Raw genomic sequence first — 25,215 nt, 5'->3', positions numbered from 1 at the left:
ATACTAAAGATGTGCCCAGGATTTAGGAGTATTCTTACTGAGATGTTTGCGCAGGCTCTTCTCCTTCTGTGAGCTACCTTTCCTTTATTCCCTAATAATTCTGGCCCTGTAGTGCAGATGGCTGACCCCAGCCTGCTCTCTGTGGCCACATGACCTAGTCCTGACCAATCAGAGTATTCCTTACATCCCATCCACAGCAATTTCTCAGAGGGTCGCATAAGACCCAGAGCAAGCTAATTAGCATCTCTGGTATAGAGTTGTCAAGGAGAATACCTGCAGTTTCTGTAAGAGTAACAGCCTTAAGAATGTTGTAGAGTTTAGCTGCCAATATCTTTCTCCTGGAAAGAACTTTTCTAAGAGTGAAGAAAGCAGTGGCAGGTAGGGCAGAGACAGAGAGCTATGGAATTCAGATTGCCATGAACCCACAAACCCTGCCACTCCTAAGATCTGTTCTTCAAATTTCCATGAAACAACCCATCCTCTAGTCACTCTCTCCCCCCTCCTTTTTTTTTTTTGCTTAACTTAGTTTGGCAAGGAGTTTTGCAAATTGCAGCTGAAAACATCCTCATATATAGAGCTGATAAACTGTGTTGACACAAGGGAAATTTTCTTGGATAAGCTGGTCTAAACAGTAATAATAAAAATTGACATTTCAGGTTGACATCTGGTTTGGCCAACTTTTCATGCTTGATAAGTTGACGGCTTCAATCAGCAACTGCAGTTAAAATGATAAAACCACTGTGGTTCTAAGACAAGGCTAAGTAGATGCCCTGACTTTGAATTCTTTACACCAAAATCACAAAGTTCTTTTAACCGTGAATCACCATTATTATTCGTGTATTTTAGGGTCTTGATTCCTTTCATTCCAGAGAATTCTGAAATAGTTTCCTATCTGCACCTAGGATTTTCTGAGTGTTTACTTCATCTGGCTCTGAAAGGTTATCTCTTTCTTTGGCTCCCTCCTTCCCCACAGGGAGTAAGAGGCAGGATGGTCTGGGGAAGAGTCAGCGAGCTTTCCTGAGAAATGAAAAAACTCTAATGACTCAATATGTGCTAATTTCTACTACCAAATTAGGGAAAGACTGTCACAAGTGATAACTAAAGATAACCTCTAAGGATTTTTCCGTACTACACTCTTGAATTGACATGAAGCAAAAAAAAAAAAAAAAAAAAAGAAGGATGGACGCAGATGCAGGAATACAGTGGTTCCTGAAAAATCCTACTGTCTTCAAAAACCATACCAGTTTACCCTCTTCATTTTATCTCCACAGGCAACTTTCCAAGAGTCAAAGCTGGGTAATGCTCACTGTTGGAGGATGTGTTAGCAAAGCTAATTTCAGCATCTGTATAAAATTTTCCATCAGTGGCGTGCTGCTATCAAATATCACGCTACCTGTGAAAGCTCTTTGAGGGACTGCATTTTAACTTCCTGCCTTGTTTTCAATGAAACTGAGAATTGTATTTGTCATCTGCCTTGCCTATTGGACTCTTTTTGATCCCAGTTTTGACCCTACTAATATATCTTAAAGTGCCAATAGCAATTTTACATGCTGTTAATGTTCTTCCTAGGTAAGAATCTCATCTTCTATTTCAGCAGACTTCATTGGTAAAAATGCCAGGTTTCCATTTATCAGAAATATTATATCTCCCCTTTTCCCTCTGCAAGAAGAAATCAGACAGCCATGAACATTAGACACAAACAAGGTATGTCAGCCTGCCCACCTTTAAACAAAAGTTCAGGGAAGAAATACTTTAGATACAAGGAAACCAGGGGAACACAGGACTTTAATTTCATCTTAGTTTAGTCAGTACCAGACACAAAGGAGTCTTGCGATTTGGAATCAGGTCTTATCGGTTAAAGTTACTGGATTATTTCAGTCCAACAGGTATTTACTATGTGCCAGGCAAAGAGCTGGACACGACTGAGTGAGCATTCATGCACACAGGCACCGAGCAAGGTGGTGTCGGAAAAGAATTTTCTTTCTTTCTGGGGTTGTGGAGCTAGAGCGATGTTACTCTCAGCTGTCTGTTGTCACGTTTCTTGTAGTATGTGTTCGTGATTCTTTTGAGTGCCATGTATCTGAACTCCCTTTCTATGTTTAGAAAGTCACCCTCCTTATGAATTTTAGTGCATGGGAGAAACTGCCTCAAAATTACGAAGCTGTAAATGCCAGCTTTATCAGTACCACTTTCAACCAGGGGCCAGGCTCTGTCAGTGACAGAAATCTGACTTGGACTTCAAATTGGGAGTGAGTGACACAAGAAGGCACCCAGGGAAGACGCATCTGCACTTCTGTGGGAAGGTGGTGGGGATAACACAAAGGTGACCTCCAACTGCCGTAGAAGGAGAAGGGCCATGGTGGGGGCGGGGGGAGATTCAGTGTTCAGTGTCTGCAAGGTCCGCCCTGCAAGTCAGCACTTGGTCATTTGAGGTGGTGTTCCTGGCAAAGTGGTCTCAAATCAGTCTTTGCAGCCTTTCCAGAAATTCTGTGAACTTAGTAATCCTGCCTCTTCTTACTTTTATTACTACTACCTCTACACCTGGTTGTTGTTTAGTTGCTCAGTCAGGTCCGACTCTTTGTGATCCCATGGACTATAGCCTGCTAGGCTCCTCTGTCCATAGGATTTCCCAGGCAAGAATACCAGAGTGGGTTGCCATGCCCTTCTCCAGGGCATCTTCCCGACCCAGGGATAGAACCCTAGTCTTCTGCATTGGCAGGCGGATGCTTTACCACTGAACCACCAGGGAAGTACACTATTACTACTACTATTATTATTATTTGCAATGGATTCTCTTGTTTGCAACTAAGAACCCTGGGGGATGCACCTTCTTCCATCCACATTATGGAGAATGTTATTTGTAATTGGGGAGAATAATGCCATTATAGGGAAAGAAGTGGAGTTATGATACAGGAGTGATCTGGCAAGACAATCTGGGTCCTTTGAGGTCCTGAGACCAGCTTTCTGAACTTCCCGTTTCATGAGTTAACAAACTCCCATTTCTGTTTGAGCTCATTTGAGGTGGGTTTCTGTCACTTGCAAGTAAAAGAGTTCAGACGAACACAGATGAAAGCAAATGAATATTATGTATCAGGAGGCTCAAAAATATTCATCCCCTTTGAGCCAGTAATCACTTTTCTATTCTTTGGAAATAATTTAAAATGTTTAAAAGACAAAACCAAAATAGTGGTTGCTATTAGGCGAATGGTTGCATAAGAAAGGGCTTTCAGAGAACAATATCCATGAAACTGAGCCCCTTGATGCCAATGCCAGGCTCACCTCTTTCATACCTTTTGTTTCACATAAGAAAGATTTTTCTTTCACTGCCATCCAGTGTTGCTCTATGTCTCTCTGTGTAGTTTGTTCCTTGTTCTTTCCCCCAAGTCTTTAGAAACTGCCTCTTGAGGCTCCAAATTGGTATAAACTGTAAGACCGTGGAAATGTTTACATGCTTTTCAGCCCAAACTGCAGCTGAGGGCCAGAGGTCTCAAAGTGCCCTTACCAGGCCATGCTGCAAAACACTACACGTGATCTGAATGTGCTCACATTTCTAAAGGAGTGCTTTATGTTGAAATCTGTTTTGGAGGCCTCCAATCCAAGTCCAGCAAACTCATTACAATGGCCTGGACAAGAGGCAAGGCAGTTAAACTACAAGGTGCTCAGGCCAAGATTCAGAAAGCCTGGCATTGCTCCTGGTGTCTATTCACAGGTAAACTGTGTAGCCTTGGCTAGTCTTTTCTTCTTGCTAAGCCTCAGACTCCATATTTGTATAGGAAGACACTGTGGCAGGCGGTTTCTTATGATCCTTTGCAGCTCTCAGCACCTGTGCTTTATGATTCCTTACAAGGTGGCATTTTCTTTAAACAGAAAGCCTGAGATGAACTTGGGTTAAGAGCGCCTTTTATGTAACACCCAGTCTCGGTCAGGCCTCAGGCAGAGTCATGGGAGGAATTTGTTTGGATGGGTTTCTCCTTTAAAGGAATCTGTCTTTCTGAGTCCTCAGAGTCAAGTCTCCTGAGACAGCACCTAAGGATGCAAGCCTGATGTGGCCCCAATTCTGCTCCTGGCTGGAGGCACCCAGGGAGCTGGTCTGAGTTGGCTCTGGACAACCCAGTGATTCAGACTTTGTTGTTATTGTTCAGTTGCTAAGTTGTGTCTGACTCTTTGCGACCCCATGAACTGCAGCACACCAGGCTCCCCTGTCCTTCATTTAATATAAAGAACAGCCATTTGACACAACAATGTAGATCAACTATACATCAATAAAATTAAATAAAAACAACCATTTGAAAAGATGAAGCTGACTTACTGAGGAGGAAACTGAGGCTCAGAGAGTTTTAGTGACAGCCAGCCAGTGAAAGAGCTAGGATCAGACTCAAGTCTTTTGGCTTTAATGCCTGTGCTTTTCCCTCTGCCTGACTGACATTCTGCCAGTCAACACCACTGAGCAGTGACATGTTCAGACAGGGGGACATGGGGCTGATCCCCACCTCTTCTTGGGGTTAATGTGACAGTCAGTTCATTTCAGTCACTCAGTCATGTCCGATTCTTTGAGACCCCATGAACCGCAGCACGCCAGGCCTCCCGGTCCATCATCAACTCCCAGAGTTCACCCAAACCCATGTCCATTGATTCGGTGATGCCATCCAACCATCTCATCCTCTGTTGTCCCCTTCTCCTCCTGCCCTCAATCTTTCCCAGCATCAGGGTGTTTTCCAGTGAGTCAGCTTTTTGCATCAGGCGGCCAAAGTATTGGAGTTGCAGCTTCAAAATCAGTCCTACCAATGAACACCCAGGACTGATCTCCTTTAGGATGGACTGGTTGGATCTCCTTGCAGTTCAAGGGACTCTCAAGAGTCTTCTCCAACACCATAGTTCAAAAGCATCAGTTTTTCTGTGCTCAGCTTTCTTTATAGTCCAACTCTCACATCCATACATGACCACTGGAAAAACCATAGCCTTGACTAGACAGACCTTTGTGGACAAAGTAATGTCTCTGCTTTTTAATATGCTGTCTAGGTTGGTCATAACTTTCCTTCCAAGGAGTAAGCGTCTTTTAATTTCATGGCTGTAATCACCATCTGCAGTGATTTTGGAGCCCAGAAAAATAAAGTCAGCTACTGTTTCCCCATCTATTTGCCATGAAGTGATGGGACCGGATGCCATGATCTTAGTTTTCTGAATGTTGAGCTTTAAGCCAACTTTTTCGCTCTCCTCTTTCACTTTAATCAAGAGGCTCTTTAGTTCTTCACTTTCTGCCATAAGGGTGATGTCATCTGCATATCTGAGGTTATTGATATTTCTCCCGGCAATCTTGATTCCAGCTTGTGCTTCTTCCAGCCCAGCGTTTCTCATGATGTACTCTGCATAGAAGTTAAATAAGCAGGGTGACAATATACAGCCTTGACGTACTCCTTTTCCTATTTGGAACCAGCCTGTTGTTCCATGTCCAGTTCTGACTGTTGCTTCCTGACCTGCATATAGGTTTCTCAAGAGGCAGGTCAGGTGGTCTGGTATTCCCATCTCTTTCAGAATTTTCCACAGTTTATTTTGATCCACACAGTCAAAGGCTTTGGCACAGTCAATAAAGCAGAAATAGATGTTTTTCTGGAACTCTCTTGCTTTTTCAGTGATTCAGCGGATGTTGGCAATTTGATCTCTGGTACCTCTGCCTTTTCTAAAACCAGCTTGAACATCTGGAGGTTCACGGTTCACATATTGCTGAAGCCTGGCTTGGAGAATTTTGAGCATTACTTTACTAGCATGTGAGATGAGTGCAATTGTGTGGTAGTTTGAGCATTCTTTGGCATTGCCTTTCTTTGGGATTGGAATGAAAACTGACCTTTTCCAGTCCTGTGGCCACTGCTGAGTTTTCCAAATTTGCTGGCATATTGAGTGCAGCACTTTCATAGCATCATCTTCCAGGATTTGAAGTAGCTCAAGTGGAATTCCATCATCTCCACTAGCTTTGTTCATAGTGATGCTTCCTAAGGCCCACTTGACTTCACATTCCAGGATGTCTGGCTCTAGATAAGTGATCACACCATCGTGATTATCTGGGTCGTGAAGATCTTTTTTGTACAGGTCTTCTGTGTATTCTTGTCACCTCTTCTTAGTATCTTCTGCTTCTGTTAGGTCCATACCATTTCTGTCCTTTTTTGAGCCCATCTTTGCATGAAATGTTCCCTTGGTATCTCTAATTTTCTTGAAGAGATTTCTAGTCTTTCCCATTCTATTGTTTTCCTCTATTTCTCTTCATTGATCACTGAGGAAGGCTTTCTTATCTCTCCTTGCTATTCTTTGGAACTCTGCATTCAGATGCTTATATCTTTCCTTTTCTCCATTGCTTTTCACATCCCTTCTTTTCACAGCTATTTGTAATGCCTCCTCAGACAGCCATTTTGCTTTTTTGAATTTCTTTTTCCTGGGGATGGTCTTGATTCCTGTCTCCTGTACAATGTCATGAACCTCCATCCATAGTTCATCAGGCACTCTATCTATCAGATCTAGTCCCTTAAATCTATTTCTCACCTCTACTGTATAATCATAAGGGATTTGATTTAGATCATACCTGAATTGTCTAGTGGTTTTCTCCACTTTCTTCAATTTCAGTTTGAATTTGGCAATAAGGAGTTCATGATCTGAGCCACAGTCAGCTCCTGGTCTTGTTTTTGCTGACTGTATGAGCTTTCCCATCTTTGGCTGAAAATAATATAATCAGTCTGATTTCAGTGTTGACTATCTGGTGATGTCCATGTGTAGAGTCTTCTCTTGTGTTGTTGGAAGAGGGGTTTGGTATGTGACAGTAGAGCACCTTAAAGTCACTAGCTATGACTACATCCAGCTTTGTCTCTTGATCTCTGTGAGACCCTAAGCAAATTATTCTTTCTGAGCCTCAGTCTCCCTACTGGTAAAATGGGATGAAGGTAAAGGGTATCTGCCTCACACAGAAGTTACAAGAATTAAATGGAAGTGCTTCACATAGTGAGTTTTCAGTGAGGTTAGTGACACATCAAGGGTCCAGTTTGCATGCCCAAATCCATCAAGTTCCACTGTGTCTACTTCCAAGTGTATTCTCACACCCATCCACTTTTTTCCATCAAACATACCATCTTAGTCCAGGTCACACATCCAGAAGACTTGAAATTGATCTTCTATTCAATTGGCCAATAAAGTTCACTTGGGTTTCTCCATAACATCATACAGAAATTCCTAAATGAACTTTTTGGTCAACCCAATATTTCCATTCTTGTTCCCTAGAAATTCACTTTCCACCCAAGAGCCAAAGTAATATATTAAATTGAAAATCAGATCAGATGGTGTCCCTGCTTTAGTCTTTCTCATTGTATCCAGGATCCGAGTTCCCTTCTTGACCATGGCTTCTTGGTCCCTGTAGACCTTCCCTTGCAACCTTTTCTCATGCCTCTCACCTCACTGCTTTATCATCCCTTAGCCAAGTGGGTGTTCGGTCAGTTCCCCAAACTCAGCGAGATCCTTCTGGGATCAGGCTCATGATGTCCTCCATCACCAGAACCCATCCTTGCCTCATCACAGAGCTGCCTTCTTCTCATCACTCAGATCTCGGCACAAATGCCTCCCCTGATCAAGGATCTTCCCTTTCACCCTCTATTTCATATCCTTGTATAGATAAAAGTTAGTTTATACAGCAGACACTTAGCACAATTTGTGATTATCTTGGTTATTTCGTGTGCGTGTAAGTGACACAGTTCGTGCTCTGCCTTTATCTTCTCAGGTCCCATTCCCATTTCTGTGCAATTCAGCTTCACTTCCAATAGCCAGCACCTGCAGTTCTGTTGGAAGACTTGCTTTGAGCTTCTAGAACATACTGTGCCCCTTGGGGTAGCTCTTAACCAATGACTGACAGGTATAGGGGTTTAAATACCCAGATCTTTCACCTCTTGGCCACAGTAATTCTAAGGTCTGAGTTTTACACTGTTTCCCACAGTTTTTCCAAAGGGTTAAGCATCAGTAATCCATTGTGGTGAGTGGCTTCAAAACACACCTTAACTAGTCACCTCCCTCTCCTGTATGAGGTCCCCACGCCCTGATCAATGTCCTCACACATCCCAAATGATCTGTGAGCACTCAACTCTCGTGTCAGAGTCTGATTCCTGGGGGAACCCAACTAAGACCATGGCTTTTTTGTTCATCGATCCCAGTAGAGCGTACATTTTATGTCTGTCTTGTTCATGGTTATATCCTGCTGTCTAGTTTTCTCCCTGGTACATAGTGAGAACACGCAATATATAATTGTGTAATGAGTACCTACTAGTGGTATTACTACTGCAATGTAGCATTTTCCCCTTTCATTGAGTTTAGTTTATACCACTAACCTACCTTGCTTCCTTGGTGGCTCAGATGGTAAGGAATCTGCCTGCAATGCGAGAGACCCAGGTTTGATCCCTGGGTCAGGAAGATCCCCTGGAGAAGGGAATGGCAACCCATTCTAGTATCCTTGCCTGGAGAACTCCATGGACAGAGGAGCCTGGACAGCTACAGTCCAATGGGGTTGCAAAGAGTCGGTCACAACTGAGTGACTAACACACATATCTTGCACCCACATAATGTTACATGTTTCTTCCCAAATGTACAGAATAAAAAAATATTTGTCTTCCATAGTGCTTTCAAGAGTAGCATTCCTGTTACAGTATTGATTAGCAAGGTTTATTATGGCTGGAGGCTCTTTACTGGAAGAGATCTCAAGAGACATTCTCTAAGACTGTGTCATTGCTTCCTGAAATTCCAGTGTGGAGATACTTCAGAGATCTTTCATAAGACAGAACTGCTTACTTTTTAGATAGTTTAAGCAAAAGGCAACTGGATCCTGGACCAGGTGCTCCCAGTAGAATAAGATGGACAACTATGCAAAGACAGGGGCAATATTAATACTAAACAATAACAAAAATCACCAACATGTAGGAATGTAAATTTGTGTAGCTGCTGTGGAGAATAGTGTGGAGGTTCCTCAAGAACCTGAAAATAGAACTACCACAAGATGCAAAAATTCTATTCCTGGGCATACATGTGAAAAATGCCCAAACCTCCCATTTGAAAAGATACATGCACCCCAATATTCAGAGCAGCACTATTTACACTTGCCAAGATATGGAAGCAACGCAAGTGTCCGTCAACAGGTGAATGAATTAAGAAGATGTGCTATACATATATACAATGGAATATTATTCAGCCAGGAAAAAGAATGAAATTTTGCCACTTGCAACAATGTGCAAGTTGTGTCCAACTCTTTTGCAACCCCATGGACTGTAGCCTGCCAGGCTCCTTTGTCCATGGGATTTCCCAGGCAACAATATTGGAGTGGGTTGCCATTTCTTTCTCCAGGGGATCTTCCTGAGCCAGGGATTGAACCTGTGCCTCCTGCATCAGCAGGTGGATTCTTCACCACTGAACCACCAGAGAAGCCTTGAAAGGGGAGAAATTTATGCATCTTTTTCTTTAAAACATAAATGCAAATACTTCTGAATCATTTCCATATTCTGTAAAATCTTTGATACAGCAGAATTCAGAGACTCAGAGAATCTGACTTTTTCTTTAACCATAGTAACTGCTAACATTTAATAAGCACTCGGATACATTTCATGTCACAGGGCTGGTTCTCAGCTAAGCCAGGATTAAAAGCTGACTTTCCTGAATTTCAGGCTCTATTTTTCCCCACCTATAATAGACAATTTTGCCTGTCCTGATGACAGGTTTCTGAAAGGAATGGAGCATAAATATTTTGTTCCAACTCTGTTTAACTTCGAGAAAAGCAGACCAGCTTTGGATCAAAGCCTGACATGTCTCCTGATAACATATCTCCCCAAGGTTGCCCCCCCAGCCCTGCTACTCCCACACACTTGTTGCCTTGACCAGCTTCTGCCTTTCCTCCTCCTTCGTCCCTGGTTTCTGTCGCCCCTGTCTACATCTCCCATGCATCTTTTCTGCCTTTCTCTATCACTACCTTTCTCTTTTCTCTGACTCCATTTCCTCCTCTCTTGTCTCCCTCTCTATCCCCCCACTTAGACTCATTTCTACTACTTAAACCCTTCAATGTATGACCAAGTGGCATCCAGTTAAGACACAGCATATCATGCACACGGAGCTGGACTGGTCAGAGATTACCTCGTACTCCGGAAGTCTATCAACCACATTAGAATGGTGGTGTTGGTGCCAACAGAAAGTGACGGGCAATGGCAGATGGTGCAGGGCTCCTTGGGGTGCCAAGGGAGCACCATGCTTGTTCTGGACACCCTAACTGATCTTGTTAAGAGCCCAGTCATTGGATGTAGGCAAACCTGGTTCAAATCCTGCCTCTTCTTTCATCTGTAAAATGAGAAAACATCATGGACTTCCAGAGGTTGTTAGGAGAATTCAAGAAAATCATACTTATTTCACAGTGTCTGGCACACGGTGTGTGCTGCGTGATGGTCATACTTATTAAGGTGCTAATGAGAAATGTCCACCTCCCTTCTGGCTTCTCTCTCTTCTGGTCCCACCCTCCTTGCCCAGGCCATCAGGACGAGCATTCCATGTGATGGAATTTGCCTGATTCTCTAGGTTGTGGGACAGCAAGTAAAACAGAGAAGTTAGAAAACCCAGGACCTGTCTCAACCACAAAGTTCTATGATTGTGAAAAAAAAAAATCTTAGTTATTCAAAACCTTAAGAAAATAAATAGAAACATGCATGCATGCTAAGCACTTCAGTCATGTCTAACTCTTTGTGACTCCATGGGCTGTCGGCAGCCAGGCTCTGTGCCTGGGATTTCCCAGGCAAGAATGCTGGAGTGGGTTGCCATGCCTTCCCCAGTGATCTTCCCAACCAGGGATCGAACTTGTGTCTGTTATGTCTCCTGTATTCGCAGGCGCGTATTTTACCTCTAGTGCCACCTGGGAAGCCCCCAAAAGAAATGTATTTAATAGCAAATTCTTTTCCTTGCTCACGCAAAGGGAAGTAAAAGGAGTAGGTGGAAAGTGTTCTTTTTGTGAAAATACAGGCTCCTGCATCCTGGGCCCTTTTTATGATCTCTCAAGAAGAAGAAAACACTGTCATCTCCTTCTGTTCTTCAATCATCCTATTCCTTCTTCCTTCCAGCATGCAACCAAATCTCCTTGGATTTCTCTCATCCACAAAAGTTCACCACTCCGAGGAGAAACTCAAAATCCAGAAGATTACCTCTCCTGCTTCTCCAGAGGGCCAGAAAGAGAAGTTTTCTCTTTTGCCCCTCCCTTTCTCTGCCATTTCCATATACTGAAGAAAAGCCCCAAAGAAGATTTATGGCAGCTCTGCCTTTCTCCTATCCAGGCAGCTCGTTAATGTCACAGCCAAGCACCCTTCCTGAGCACAGCTCTGCAGAGATCTATTCCTGCTTCATGCCCACTGACTCTGCCGCATTGCCTTGGCAACCAATTAAAATACTCCTATGTGTGTGGCGATATCATCCTTAATTGTGCAAAACCAGGGGAACCTGCTCAGAGGAACGCACTTGCCAGTTTTGGTGTTCTCTCTATCTGGCTCCATACTGGTCTGACTTCTTTTTTTCACCTCTGAATCCCCTGCAAGCACTTCTGTGCCATTCCTAACACACCTGGCCTTAAGTCAAGAAACACCCTGGTCAACAAGACAGGGGCTGAAACGGATCCGGGGGATGAGATAGTGGGGATGTCTCCTTTCCTCTTGTCCCAGGCAAAAACACCAGGGCCTTAAAGATGCTGAATCTAACTGCAGTTTCTTGCATTATCACCAACACTACGTATTCAGTACTTCAATATTTATTGAATTCTGGTTGCATTTCAGGCACTCTGCTCGGTACAGAGAAGACAAGACACCTCCTTAACCTCAGGAGCTTACATATGCTGGGAGGCTGGAGGGTAGTCTCGGAGAGCCTGAGGAACCTGCAGCCGACTGGCTTGGGATTTGGGACAGAGGGCTGACTTTCTGGAGGAGCAAAGGGGACACTGAGATGGGAAGATGGGCTGCAGCCGACTATGTGGACCAATTTTCCAGTTAGGCAAGTGGTTCCACACTTGCCTTCTCCAACACTGGCAGGTGGCTGATACCCTTAAACGGGGGTGGTTTGCATCAGGCACTCTGGGAAATATTTTGTCTTATTTCTCCTTAGCTTCTCAGGGAAGGTTGACAGTGAATAATCCAAGCTCTCTCATCAATCCTCTTGGCTTTCCATGTTGTGAGTGTGAATGGCAGCCAAAAGGCATATTTTTTCAAACCAGCGGTGTGGGGACCATGATGCCAGGACTCCCCAGCCAGTGTACGTGCCTCTCAGTGTATTTTGAGGTTTGCAGTCCTCAGTGTCATGGGTTGCTGTGAATGGTCAAGAATAAGACTAGCTGCAGGGACTTCCCTGGTGGTCCGGTGGCTAAGACTCCACACTCCCAATGCAGGGTCTGGAGTTCAATCCCTGGTTAGGGAACTAGACCCCACATACCACATCTAAAGTGTTCACATGCAGCAGCTAAAAACCCCAAGTGCCACAACTAAGACCCAGTGCAGCCAAATAAAGAAATAAATAAAATTAAAAACAAACAAAGAAAGCTGCATTTAAGTCTTCCCTGGTGGTTCAGTGGTAAAGAATCCGCCTGCCAATGCAAGAGATGAGGTTTAATCCCTGGGTCAGGAAGATCCCCTGGAGAAGGAAATGGCAACCCACTCCAGTATTCTTGCCTGGAGAATCCCATGGACAGAGGAACCTGTTGGGCTACAGTTCATGGGATTGCAAAGAGTCAGACACAACTAGACAACAAGCTGCATTAAAAAAATAAAATAAAATGCAACCTCAACAACTGCCCTGAACACAAGCACAGGAATGCTCGATTTTGATCTGCAGCCGTTTTCTCCCATCGTGTTTTCGTATATGAACTCTTCTTGAGCACAAACCTCGTATGTGTGAAGTAGACAAAACGGGAGCAGTCATCTCAGATTTGTAGAGTTAAATGAGATTCTGTAGATTCTGTAGTAAAGAGTGCTTTACCCAGTGCCTGACACAGTAAGTCCTTTGTTTTAACACTTATTACCTGCCTCGTAATTACTACCTTACGTGGCTGCCTCCCAAAAGTCCATGAGCTCTTTATAGCAGGGTTTCAGCCATTTTGGTGAATTACTCAGTTTTCCTGGGTCTCTTCCATGTCTACATGTTAATAAGAATCATATATTATTTGCTTTTGTTCTTCCCTAGAGCCTGGCATTGGGTCTTACTCATAAAAGGCATCCTGTATATGCTTGCTGATTGTATGAGGCATAGGAAATAATAATAATGCCTCACAATTATTATCAAGAAGTAGTGTGTGTCACGCCCTGTGCTAAGAACTTTACAAGAATTGTCTTGACTTATCCTCCAAATGAAGCCACGATCACAGTTACCCCCATGTCTTCAATGCAGTAAAATAACAGGCTGACCGCAATAAGCGTGGTAGTGCTTTACAAGTTAACCTACCCAGATGAGTGCGAGCAGACAGCTCACCCTTAGCAGGAGCTTACCTCATTCAGACCCTGTGCTAAGCACTTTACAGGAACTGCCTCACTGAATCCTCCCAAGAACCCTAGGAGCTAAGATTCCTATTTTCATCTTGTAACAATGATGCTCAGACTTACTAAATAACTTGACCAGAAGCATACAGCCAGTACATATGAATGAAGAGCCTTGGTTCTGAATCACAGCATTATCTTGTTTGCTTATCTCATTGGAAGTCTAAGGTCAGAAACAGCAGAAAATTAGAGTATATATTTAAAAAATGATATTAAAAGACTTATTCCTCTTACCCAGAAAGAAGTTTAAAATATACATGTGAATGTCTATTTGTCTATCTATCTACACACACACACACACACACACACACACACACACACACACTTACACATACACACCAGGAGGCAATGAAGGGCTATTAATTGGTACAGAGTTTCAGTATGGGATGATGAAAAGTTCTGGAGACAGATGGATAGTGGTGCTGGGTGCAGAACAATGTAAATATACTTAATGCGACTGCCCTACACACATAAAAGTGGCTAAAAATGCCAGTTTTATGCTCTCTATATTATATACATGTGTGACATAGGTTGGTCAGCCTGAGAGGCGCAGGAGCCATGTTCTTACCTGAAATGCTGCTTCCTTCATGGAGGAGGCCAGGCCAGTTTAGCACATAACTCGTTGGCAAATTCTTCTGATGCTTCGTCTTTTCTGCCACTGGGGCTAAGTGTAAATTAACTCACTATGAATATTTTCCCCACCATCAGAGGAGTACATAGCGTTTGTGGATTCTGATACAGGAATTTGGTCATATATGGAGACACATTTCCTATCTTCTTAGGGTTAACAATTCATGAGCTAAGTGGTTTTGAACTTGGCCCACTATGTTTTCTGGGCAGTACTGTCACCCCAAAAGGTATTTAATAAGGTGATTCACCTCCAGAATATTTCATTCACCACGTGGCTTTATGCCTAATATAATACGCTGCTCATTCCTCATAGAGCTTTGTCATGGCTCAATTCAGGAAGAGTTCATTTCCACATTATGAGGGGTTATTATTCCATGACTCCATAAAGTCTACCAAAAACGTGAATGTGTTCATTCATTAATTCAAAAAACATTTGAGGGTTCCTAATCTGGGCCAGGCTGTAGGTATGTGCTCCAAGCATGGTACTGAGACCCAGACCCGGGACAAGTTGCCTGTTGTGCTGCTGCTTGGATAAAAGATTGGAAAAATGACAGAGATCTAAAGTGAACTCAGCTGTTATTTGAGTCCTAGAGTCTGAGCCCATGAGCATTCCTGCTGTGAGCTTTCAAAGGTGTGAGCTTTCAAGATGGAGCCTGGCATGTAGCAGGCACTTAGAAGCAGTCTGTTGAATGCCCTGGCTTCTGAGCCAGGCATCGGGAACAGTGTGACCCTGGTGGCTGACACAGACCCAAGTTGCAGGAAGCAGCTCATGACGAATAGACTTGTCTTTCCCTGCCCTGTGTTCTGCCCCTTGCTGTGGATGTGCTGGCTAGTGTTCCTGCATGCTGGGGTTGTCAGGTAACCTGACCATTTCAATGAAAAAGAGGGTCCGTCTGCCAGTGAAGTGGAAACTGCTCCTCAGTTTACCCAGGGAGCTTGGCCGTCTGTTCAGAGCAGAGATATCTTGTTTGGCTGCTCTGAATCCATCAGGTACATACAACCCATAGGCCACATGATTACATGGAAGCAGACACAGAGAGACTTAATTACAGAGTAATTGACATGTGCCTTCCTAGTGGTGGTTTTGAAGCAGATAACCAGTCATGCCAACTACTCTCCATCTCTTTCTCTCTCTCTTCCAACTTCCATTCTGTTCAAGATACCCCGTCTTTCCTAGCCCCCACGTGCCCAGACTAGACCCTGCCTTTTCATTCCCTGACCATGTCCTTCCTACCATTAAAATGCCCATATTTTTAAAGGAAGTTTCTTTTTTTAGACAAACTTCATTTCCCTTAAACTGAACCACCTCCTCATCTGACATTTTCATAAACCAGTATCTTTTGAGTCTAAGACTTCTTTGTCTTAATCACTTTATGGGGTTATATATATATATATACACACCAAAAATGTACTCTTTTTAAGTGTACGATTTGATGAATTTAGACAAACCTATATAACACCACATAAAACATTTGCATTACCCAAAAAGCACTATAGTTTGCCATTTCTGGAATTTTATATAAATGGAATCAGACAATATGTACTCTTCAGTAAGACAGTCCTTTTTTCATATCTTAACATTTCTAAAATTGGATGTATCTTACAGTGAACATCTAATATAGTAGTGCTTTTTTTATTCCCTTTAGGGCTATAACTAAATAATGTATCTTATAATAGATAATATATTTAAATCAGGGATATGTATGTATATATTTATACACATATGCTTAATACATGTATCTAATTAGCTGGTTTTACCATCAAACAATAAGCACTGGGTAGGTAGAACCTTTACTTTGTTGGGTAGAGTCCCACAGTACCTATGGCTGACTACTGACAGAAGCTAAGGGACTTCGTTGGTGGTCCAGTAGTTAAGATTCTGTACTTCCAATGCAAGGGATGTGGGTTTGATCCTTGGTGGGTAAACTAAGACCCCATATGATGTGTGGCATGACCAAAAAATAAAATGATAGAAGCGAAATAAATACTACAGAAACTGGTGGTAGCAAGTTTCAAACAGTTTTCCAAAAATATCTTCTAACAACAAAAACTTGCCCACAACTCTTCTTGGAATGCATCAATAGTCTCTAATTATAATAGGGATTCTCTTTGAGGGCTCAGCTATCTCTGCATTAGTATGAGACAACATTTCCCAAAATGTGTTCTGTGGACAATTAATATAACTCAAGGCACTAATAAAAGTCTTAGGGTTACCACTGTCACAGGAATTTGGGAAATGTTTCTTATCATTGTCTTCTCTTTGGAGATTCACCATTCTTTAGTACTAAAAGTACGGAAAAGTCCTGCAGCAAAGAAAAAAGGTTTAACTCTGTTTCAACCTCAGGTTTCTTTGACTCTGGAGCTTTATGGAACCTCCATTAATCACTTACATAATACAGTTTGTCAAAGACAGGTCTAACACATAAGTATAGATTTGAAAATGAGAAAGAGGAACTTTCCTGGTGGTCCAGTGGTTGAGAGTCTGCCTTCCAATGCAGGGGACACAGGTTTGATCCTTGGTCCAGGAACTAAAATCCTATATGCCACAGGGCAACTAAGCCTGAGCACCACAGCTACTGAGCCTAGGTGTTCTAGAGCCCATGCTCGATAGCAAAAAAAAAAGCCCCTGTGCGATGCAACTTAGAGAAATCCTGCGTGCCCAGTGAAGAGCCTGCACACCTCAACAAAGACCCAGAGCAGGCAAAATAAAATAATAAAAATAAACTAAATTAAATAAATGAAAAAGGGGGAAGATGTTGAGATTGAAGAGAACCATATGTGAGCTGGTCCCTGCTCAGCCAAAAGCTATGCAGTGGCGTCTGGAATGAGATAGATGGGGATGCTCTTTGCGTGTCAAGGGCTGAACAAGCACTTTCCCTTGTTCCATAATCTCTTCATAGTATGAAGGGACATGTGGGCAGACAACCTTTCCTAAGAGGCATCGAAACAACACGAAATATGCACTGACTAATCCCTTAGGTGACACGCCCAGTGCACATGATGGAAAATTGAGGTTGAGTAAGGAGAACCTTCTGCCCCAGCCATCTGCTTGGGCCATCTCCACCAGGGGATGCTCTGCTGTTTGTCTACTGGCCAGATACCTCTAACTGATGAGAAAACTGAAGCAGTTAATAGAATAGTTTGCTAAAACAGAGAGAAGCCCACCCGCAGGAATTACCCTGATTGCTTAAATGATGGCAAAATCCTTCTCCAAAATAGCATTGACCCAATACACACAGACATGAGGGGACATCAGAGCAGGCCAGGTGAAAATCAGGTAGAGACTCAAAGAAATGTGCAAGAGCTCCCTTTCATTTTTAAAAATATTATTTTAAACATTGGCATACAGTGAAATTGACTTTTTCCCCTCTTGGCATATATTCATATGAATGTTAACACATATATAGATTCATTTAACTTTCACCACAAACAGGATGCAGGATAGTCCCTTCATCCCATAAAACTCCCTCACGCTATCCTTTATAAATCCTCTCCCAACCCATAACCCCTGGTCACCACTGAAAACCACACTTTTTCATCACTGTAGTTTTGTCCCTTTGCTTTTGGGCTACACAGCTTGGTATGTGGGATCTTAGTTCTCCAACCAGGGATCGAATCCATGCCACCTGCATTTGGAGCATGGGGTTTTAACGACTGGACCACCAGGGAAGTCCCTAGTTTTGTCTTGTCAGGAACCCCTTTTTCTTTTGTTATCCCCTTTGCTTAATTTTTGAACAGAGGTCTCTGTATGTTTATGTGTGGGTACAAAGAGCTCCAAATCCAATGCTCCAAACTTTGTCCTCTACTGTTGCTGTTTCGTTACTTAACATTTACCATAGTATACTAAGCATTTTACATACATCATCTCATTGTAACCTTATGACATATGTATACCATTAATATCACTATTGCACAAATATGGAAACTGGGGATCAGAGAGGTTAAGTGATTTGCCTGAGGCCTCACAGCTCAAAAGTAATTGAATACCAGCACAAACTCAGCTCTATTTGACCACAGTCCTTAAACGGTAATCAGTGAAATGGGGAGGACTTGTAATGAAGAAGGTGGTATATCAACAGAGAGTAGGGGTCAAGTCAGTTTGGAGCCATATGGTTTTGTCAAAGGTTTGCAAAGGTGGGAGGAGCCGGAGAACTATCTGGGTCTCCTGACTTCTCAAACTTGGCTCCTACACGTGCCATATCCAGGCCTCGCTGACCCAGTGCCATCTGCCTGCTGTCTTCAGGTGCTTGGGATGGTTTTAACTGCCTTGCAAATTTAGCAGAGATGACCACGTGTGTCGCAGCACTGCTGCAGGACACAGCAGCTGAGACCCAGGAAAGGGCCTGGATGCCCTTTGGTTTCTCCCCAGCCTCAGTTCCCCCCTGTGCCTTCTGACCTCATTTTTCATCTCAGCTGCTTGCCACACCAGCTGAAGAAGTTTCTAGGACACAGCCACCTGGTCTGTGTGCTGGAGGTGGCAGGTGTGTTCTTGCTGAGGTAGGGCGAGCAAGATAGGAATGTGTGTGGTTGGCATGATGTTTAACAAAGAAGTGAGAGAGTCTGGCCCTGCAAGACCCAGGACGGCGACATTTGTGTTGGGGATTGAAAGATGCAGGGGAAAGGAAAGACAGATGCTAATGAGGCATTGGCAATGCTGGGAAGCTGGACCAGGTTGTTGCTCCGTGTATGGTGTTTTGCTGAGCTCGCCATTTGGGGAAGAGAAGCTGGAGAGTATTGTTTTCTCCTAGAATCCATTCCTAGCTCCTAAAGGTCTTGGAAATGAACTGCCAAGCCAGCTCATGCTGGGAGGAATCACACACATGAATTATGGCCTCACATCCTTTGGAGACACACATACCAACCAAAAATCAGGGTACCAAGGACCATCTCTGGGGGACACTCGATTAACAAGAGAGATGGTGCATAATTTAGCGTGGAAAGTCTTGAGTTGCTTTAATAACAATAGCAATACCAGCTAAAATTTATTGAGCACATAATATGAACCAATCATGGTGCTACAAGCTAAGTGACATGAACTGTCGCATTTATTTCTCCCCAACAACCCTCAGAACGGAGAAGGCAATGGCAACCCACTCCAGTACTCTTGCCTGGAAAATCCCATGGACGGAGGAGCCTGGTAGGCTACAGTCCATGAGGTCGCGAAGAGTTGGGCATGACTGAGCGACTTCACTTTCACTTTCACTTTCATGCATTGGAGAAGGAAATGGCAACCCACTCCAGTGTTCTTGCCTGGAATCCCAGGGACGGGGGAGCCTGGTGGGCTGCTGTCTATGGGGTCGCACAGAGTCGGACACGACTGAAGCAACTTAGCAGCAGCAACAACCCTCAGAGGTAGGTACTGCTATTATCTCCAGGTTTCAGAAGGGGAATTGGAGGCTGGCCCTGAGGTTCATCCAAAGTATGCAACTGTTGAAAGGCAGAATCAGAATCTGAATTCTGGCTTTTTCAAAGTCTAACTTTGCAAGTTTTTAGCTTCACTGCTTTCCTGCCTGTTCTAAATCAGAAATATTATTAAAGGGTAGTGGAGGAAGGAGGAAGAGTGATCAGCAATTCAGAAGCCCATAATCTTCTCAAAGACTTGCAAAGTTCCTTTGGCTCGGCCACAATATGGGAAGGAATAAGAACCAATGACATCAGCACTGACATGGGTCCTCCAGGAGTCTGTTGGTCTTACCTGTTGGCTTGAAATAATTGCATGCTATAGAAACCTACAGCCATTTCTCAAGCTTTCTTTTTACACAACTGGCTTGGGAGGGTTTTAGACAGGTAGGCACAATGGACTATTTTTTTTTTCTCTCTTGAGTTGGCACTATGAAGTGTGGCTCTTGGTTCCACCCTGGCACACTGGCTAGCACAGAACGTACCAGACCTCTTTGAGCCAACAGAAAGATCTCGATGAGCTTGTTTTTTAGATGATGCAAGGTGAGCAGAACAGACTTTGGACTTAAAAGGCTCCTGAACATGAAATTAAATGAACTCTTTGAGAATGCCACCTTAACACTGAGTCCTCTGGAAGAGGTATTTTGCAAAATGGTACCCCGTGACAACAGGTTGTTTATGCCCTATTAGTAGAGTACTTTATACTTAGTATTATACTGGCCTGGACTCCTTGTAGACTCAAGTTCAATAATAACACCTATTACACTCTCCTGCAAGGACTGTCACTCCTGCTGTGTTTTGTAGAATGTCTCATGCACGACAGGGCACAATAAACAGTCAATAATAATGTTTACTACGATAACGATCTTCCAAATGCCTTTCATCTAAGGATCTCAAAGTGCCTTGAAAACACTCATTAGTTAAGCCTCACCATGGCTCTCCACTCTTATAATACATTTTCCCATTTTACAGAATTTTAAATTGAGACCCAGCAAGCTGAAGTGGCTTGCCCACAGTCATATAGTCAGTTTAAATGAACGATAATGATGATGCTTTGCATTTACCCAGCATAGGTTTTCTAAGGTGATATGAGTATGTTGTTGTAAAGATAATGTTTACAGTATCCTGGAGGAAGAGGGGTAGCAAATATTAAGAGTTGACTGGGTTGGGTAAACTGAGGCCAAGAGGGCAAGTAGCTTGATAAGGGTTTGACTGAGGATGTAAGGATGTAAGGCCACACCTCCGCCTCTCAGAACAGTGTGTAGACTCTCAGATCATCTTCAATTGTCTGAACCCAGGGATGCACCATTGCTTTCACACTTCAGGAGAGGCAGCTACAATTGGGGGGAGTAAACCAGGATGCAGAATTATAGCTGTATTTACATCCAGGAATAGTTTGTTCACATCCCCACTGAGAGAGTCAAAAGTGATGAGATGAGGCACACGGAGAAAGGCGGGCTCAGGAAAGGGAGGAAATGGGTGAGGGTGTGGAGTGGACCCCGGGTCTGCCCTCTCACAGAGCATCTTCACTAAACCAGGTGCTGCTGGAAAGCAGGTACCCTCAATGGCTTGGTTTGTTTTAGCCTCATGGCAGGACTCAGTCCAGTGCAGCTCAGAGGATGGGCACAACCCCATCACCGGCCCCTTGGTCTGAAGTGATGGGTCCTTGGGAAAGACTTCCAGGGACACGCAGGATCTTACTGGTTGTCTCTTATTCCTATAAGAGAATAAGAGCTCTAGTTCCTATAGCTCCCCATGCCAGGAGGGACCTGGGAATTCGCTGTGGTTCAAAAAGTAGGTAGCTGTGGCTCCATCTGTTGCTACCTTTTCTTAGCAACATAGCCACATCAAAAAGAAGAAAGCATGAACAAAAATATGCGAAGGTGATAGGGAACTTGCCTCCTCCCAGTCTCCCAGCACTCTCTGAGTGATGGATGATACTCCGCCCTGCGGGGAGGCAAGTCAGACTTTGCAGGGTGAGGGAGGAGAGAGGTTGCTGGGTCTCAGGAATTCAAAGGGAGATCTGCTGACCCAAGGTTCAGCCTGATGCTCTGTAAACACAGCCTGCCTGGGAAAGCTGGCGCCCCTACCCCTCCTCTTCCAAGCCTGTAGATTCTGATTGATGACTAGACCTGGGGCTAATAAGGAGCCTTAAAGGAGGGCACTAAACCCTTTTGTGGAATGTGTTCTCACACACAGGCACAATGGCAATAAAAAGTCTGCTGTGAAGAAATCACACTGAAGCCTGGTTTCTTCCTGCTCTCCTTTTGGAAAGTTTCCACACTACCCTGCTGCATGGGTGGCTTAAGGGTGCAGGGAGCCCAAGGAGTAATAGGCTGTTGAGAAGAATATTTTAGAAACTTGTCCTGAATGCACACCCGAGCCTATTCTCCTTCGTTGGGAAGGAGTCCGGGGAAGACCCTCCCTCCCTCTGCTACTCTTCACAGTGGGGAGTCATGGTTAAAGTCATGGTTAGCTGCCAGGGTTAAAGCTTGCTTTATGTGGCACTTCACAGAATTTCTGAGTATGCCAACCACCCAGGCCATGGCGTGCCATGCCCACTTGGACACACTGACTCTGGGGGTGACAGCCAATAATCCTCCTGTAGCCACAGGACCATGATCTTCTCTCAAGTTATCCCCTTCCCCAGCTTCCCAGAATGAGGCTCACAGTCAGGTCATATAAAGTCTCAAGGATGTGCCCACAAGGCTGGACAGGACGATTCACGTTGTCCAAACACAAAACGCATTACTGGGTGATCTCCTGTGGCTTGCCTGAGGCGCTTCATTTTTCATGGCAGGCTCTGATGTGCATTTTCTGTATGCTTTATTCATTTTGTAAAGTAAGACACATCTTCAGGGCTCCTGTACATGTCAGTTGTACTTCACAGCCCAGCCTTTCCTGTCAGCCACTCCACCCACATATATGCTTCCTTCCCGATCGAACTTTGTGTGTCCAGTGTCTTGATAACTTTGAGTGATTGTGAATGAGCATTGTCATCATGGCACTTTATGACTGGGAGTGGAAAGATGGACTTGGGTAAAATGCAAACAAAACCTGACATTTAGTAACTTCTCTGAGATTGCAAAAGCGACAAGCAGTTGGATTTGTTTTTCTTTTTCTCATCCTCTGTGCATTTCCCATGCCCTGGTACCAAGAATATAATCAAAGGACTTCCAGGGTGGTCCAGTGGTTAGGAATCCACCTGCCAATTCAGGGGACATGGGTTCGATCCCTGGTCGTGGAAGATCCCACATGCCAGTAGTAACTAAGCTGTGCACCACAACTACTGAGCGAGGCTCTATGGCTCCTGCTTCCAAACAAGAGAAGCCACTGCAATGAGAAGCCTCCGCACCACAAGGAAGACCCAGTGCAGTCAAAAGCAAACACATAAATAAATAAACAATCAAGGCTTTCCATGTTCTACCACCTTCTGGACTACAAGCAGGGAGGACCTGGGTAGCTTTAAGAATTTTAAGAGTTCCTGATTGGACTGGATAGGCTCAGGGTTCCACTGAGTCTCAGTACGACAATCACCACCCACAGAAACTTATCCTCAGGGAATCCTCGGCAGCGGCTCTTTGAAACATAGCTAAAAGAAGAGAAGCCCCAACTGCTGGCGCGCACAAACCCAACCTCTAAGGAAACACGAAGGAACAGAGATCTTTCTTACCCCATCCATGTGGATTCTGACGTTAGGCACCAGTCGGAAAGGACTGCACTGCGGACCTCTGGGGTGAGTCCTGCTCCTCCTGCCGTCCTGTGGGGTCAGCACGCCGGGCCGACGGAAGGAACCCCCTCTCCCCGAGCTCTGTCCGGCCCGCACGCCGTCCAGAAGGCGCACGAGCAGCAGGTTGGCCGGCAGCGCCTCGATGCTGCAGAACACCAGGGTCCTGCACTCGGGGCACCGCAGCTCCTTGTGGGCCTTGAAAATCCTCTGGAGACATGGCTTGCAGAAGGTGTGCTGGCAAGGGAGAACTTTGGCGGTGACATCGAGCTTTTCAAGGCACACGGGACACTCCAGAAGATCAAGTAACGTCACGTCATCCATTTTATTTTAAAACTCCAGTCCTGACCTGGAGGGGCAGAGTCCACATGGTCGGGTCAGCTGAGCCAGTGGGGCAGAGACGGGGCTTCTTGAGAGCGTCAGGATGCCCGCTTGTCTGAAGGAGAAAGGAAGAGGGAAAAAACCGTGACTGCCTTCAGAGGTATATCCCACCTACAGGAGGCAGAGCCTCATAAGGGAGTTCGCAGGAACTTTGTTTCCGCACCCAAGTTTCAGATGACTCATTCTGATTCAGTGCTAGCAGGTAGAGACCTCGACTCCTGCCTGCTGGAGGATGCGAGGGAGCAGCCAATACAGCTTCTGACTGCTTGCCGGACTGACTTACTCATTGCCTCTCCGTGAGCAAGGCGGGAGAAGGGAGACAGAGCTGACCCGGGGCTCCAAGGATGAAGCCTTCCAGCAGTCCGTCTGGATCTCAAATGAAAGGCCCCTCAGGATGTAATTTCTCTGAAGCTATTTTCTCTCTTTCCCTTCTTTAAGTGTATCTGTTATCTGCATCACGCTGATAACAAGCTGTTTACATAAGTGTATGGGAATCTCCCGTAGTTGTAGAATTCTGTCCTTCACAGTACATCTTCCCCCTTTATTTTGTTCTAGCAATGTACAATTTCTACGAGAATCTAATTTTCAAAAATAGTTTTGCCTCAACCCCAGGCTGTGGAGCTTGAAAGTTTTTTTTTCTTTCTTTTCGTCCCCCCCCCCCCCTTTTTTTTTTTTGCCTTCTTACCTTGATTATCTTAGCCTCAGAGACAGTATCCCTCCCACACGATAAAGTTGCACAGCCTGTTTTGTTACTTTGACAACTTCTCAGTTTCAACTGAAGCAGATAGGAATTTGGGATTGTGGTCACAGCCTGCAAGAACCAAGATGGGGCAGTACATACAGGTGTGTGTGTGTGTGTGTGTGTGTGTGTGTATGTACCTGTGTGTGTGTATATTCTGAAAATTATCCTTGTTCCAGAAACAGTTTCCTTGTGGACGTCTGAGAAGAAGTCCTCCCCTTAAGGAAAGTGGCTTGGGAACAGGTCCCGGTCCCTCTCAGCTCCACGGCTTAGGGGAACTCGTAGCGGGAGGGTTGGCACGAGCCGGTGGCCCCACTGGTGAAGTCAGGCAGACAGGACAAGCCAGGCTGGGAGAAGGCGCCCAGCCTCCTGAGACAGCTCCAAAGATGTAAGCACGCGGAGGTGTGCGGGGGGCCACTAACCTTGAGCTTGCCACCCGGGACTGAGTTCAGCTCAGCACTGTCCTCGATGCTCCGCCAGGCTCCCTCCACCGGCTTCCGTTTCTCCTGGAGCTGCTGCTGCCGCCGCTTTGAAAACTTTAACTCGAGTCTTAACTCTTTTCAGGGCTCGCCTTACCCAGCCCAGTTAACGCTTTCACCGCCGTTCTGTCCTTTGCACTTTCACACTCTGCTACCGATCCTTCCTTTGTGGGAGTCGATTTCAGGGAAAAGATTACAAGGGGGCAAAATACAAGTCAATTTCCTCTAAGGTTAAGTATTTACAAAGTTTATATTTCCCCTTCCTCATTTTCTGTCCTTTCCCGGAAATTGAAACACACT

At 44.5% G+C, this 25,215-nt stretch overlaps 1 protein-coding gene across 4 annotated transcripts in view; it reads right to left on the bottom strand.

Moving 5' to 3' along the window:
- The window catches only part of SH3RF2 (SH3 domain containing ring finger 2), a 151,714-nt gene extending 126,757 nt beyond the window's left edge, over window positions 1-24,957 (bottom strand). For 2 of the 4 annotated variants that reach the window (XM_055557146.1, XM_055557137.1), the window contains exons 1-2: window positions 24,859-24,957; window positions 23,263-23,752 (exon numbers count right to left, since the gene is read on the bottom strand). In XM_055557146.1, coding sequence (XP_055413121.1) covers window positions 23,263-23,640 — 378 coding nt within the window. In that variant the 5' untranslated portion in view covers window positions 23,641-23,752; window positions 24,859-24,957. Of the gene's footprint in view, window positions 1-23,262; window positions 23,909-24,858 lie in introns of those variants that run through there. The other 2 variants (XM_055557155.1, XM_055557162.1) reach the window with 2 other exon arrangements.
- Between the last annotated feature and the right edge of the window lie 258 nt (window positions 24,958-25,215).

This window comes from Bubalus kerabau, chromosome 1, assembly GCF_029407905.1.
Source record: "Bubalus kerabau isolate K-KA32 ecotype Philippines breed swamp buffalo chromosome 1, PCC_UOA_SB_1v2, whole genome shotgun sequence".
Taxonomy (NCBI): Eukaryota; Metazoa; Chordata; class Mammalia; order Artiodactyla; family Bovidae; genus Bubalus; species Bubalus kerabau.
Note: the sequence above shows the minus strand (reverse complement) of the source record. Positions and strands in the feature narration are given on the sequence as shown.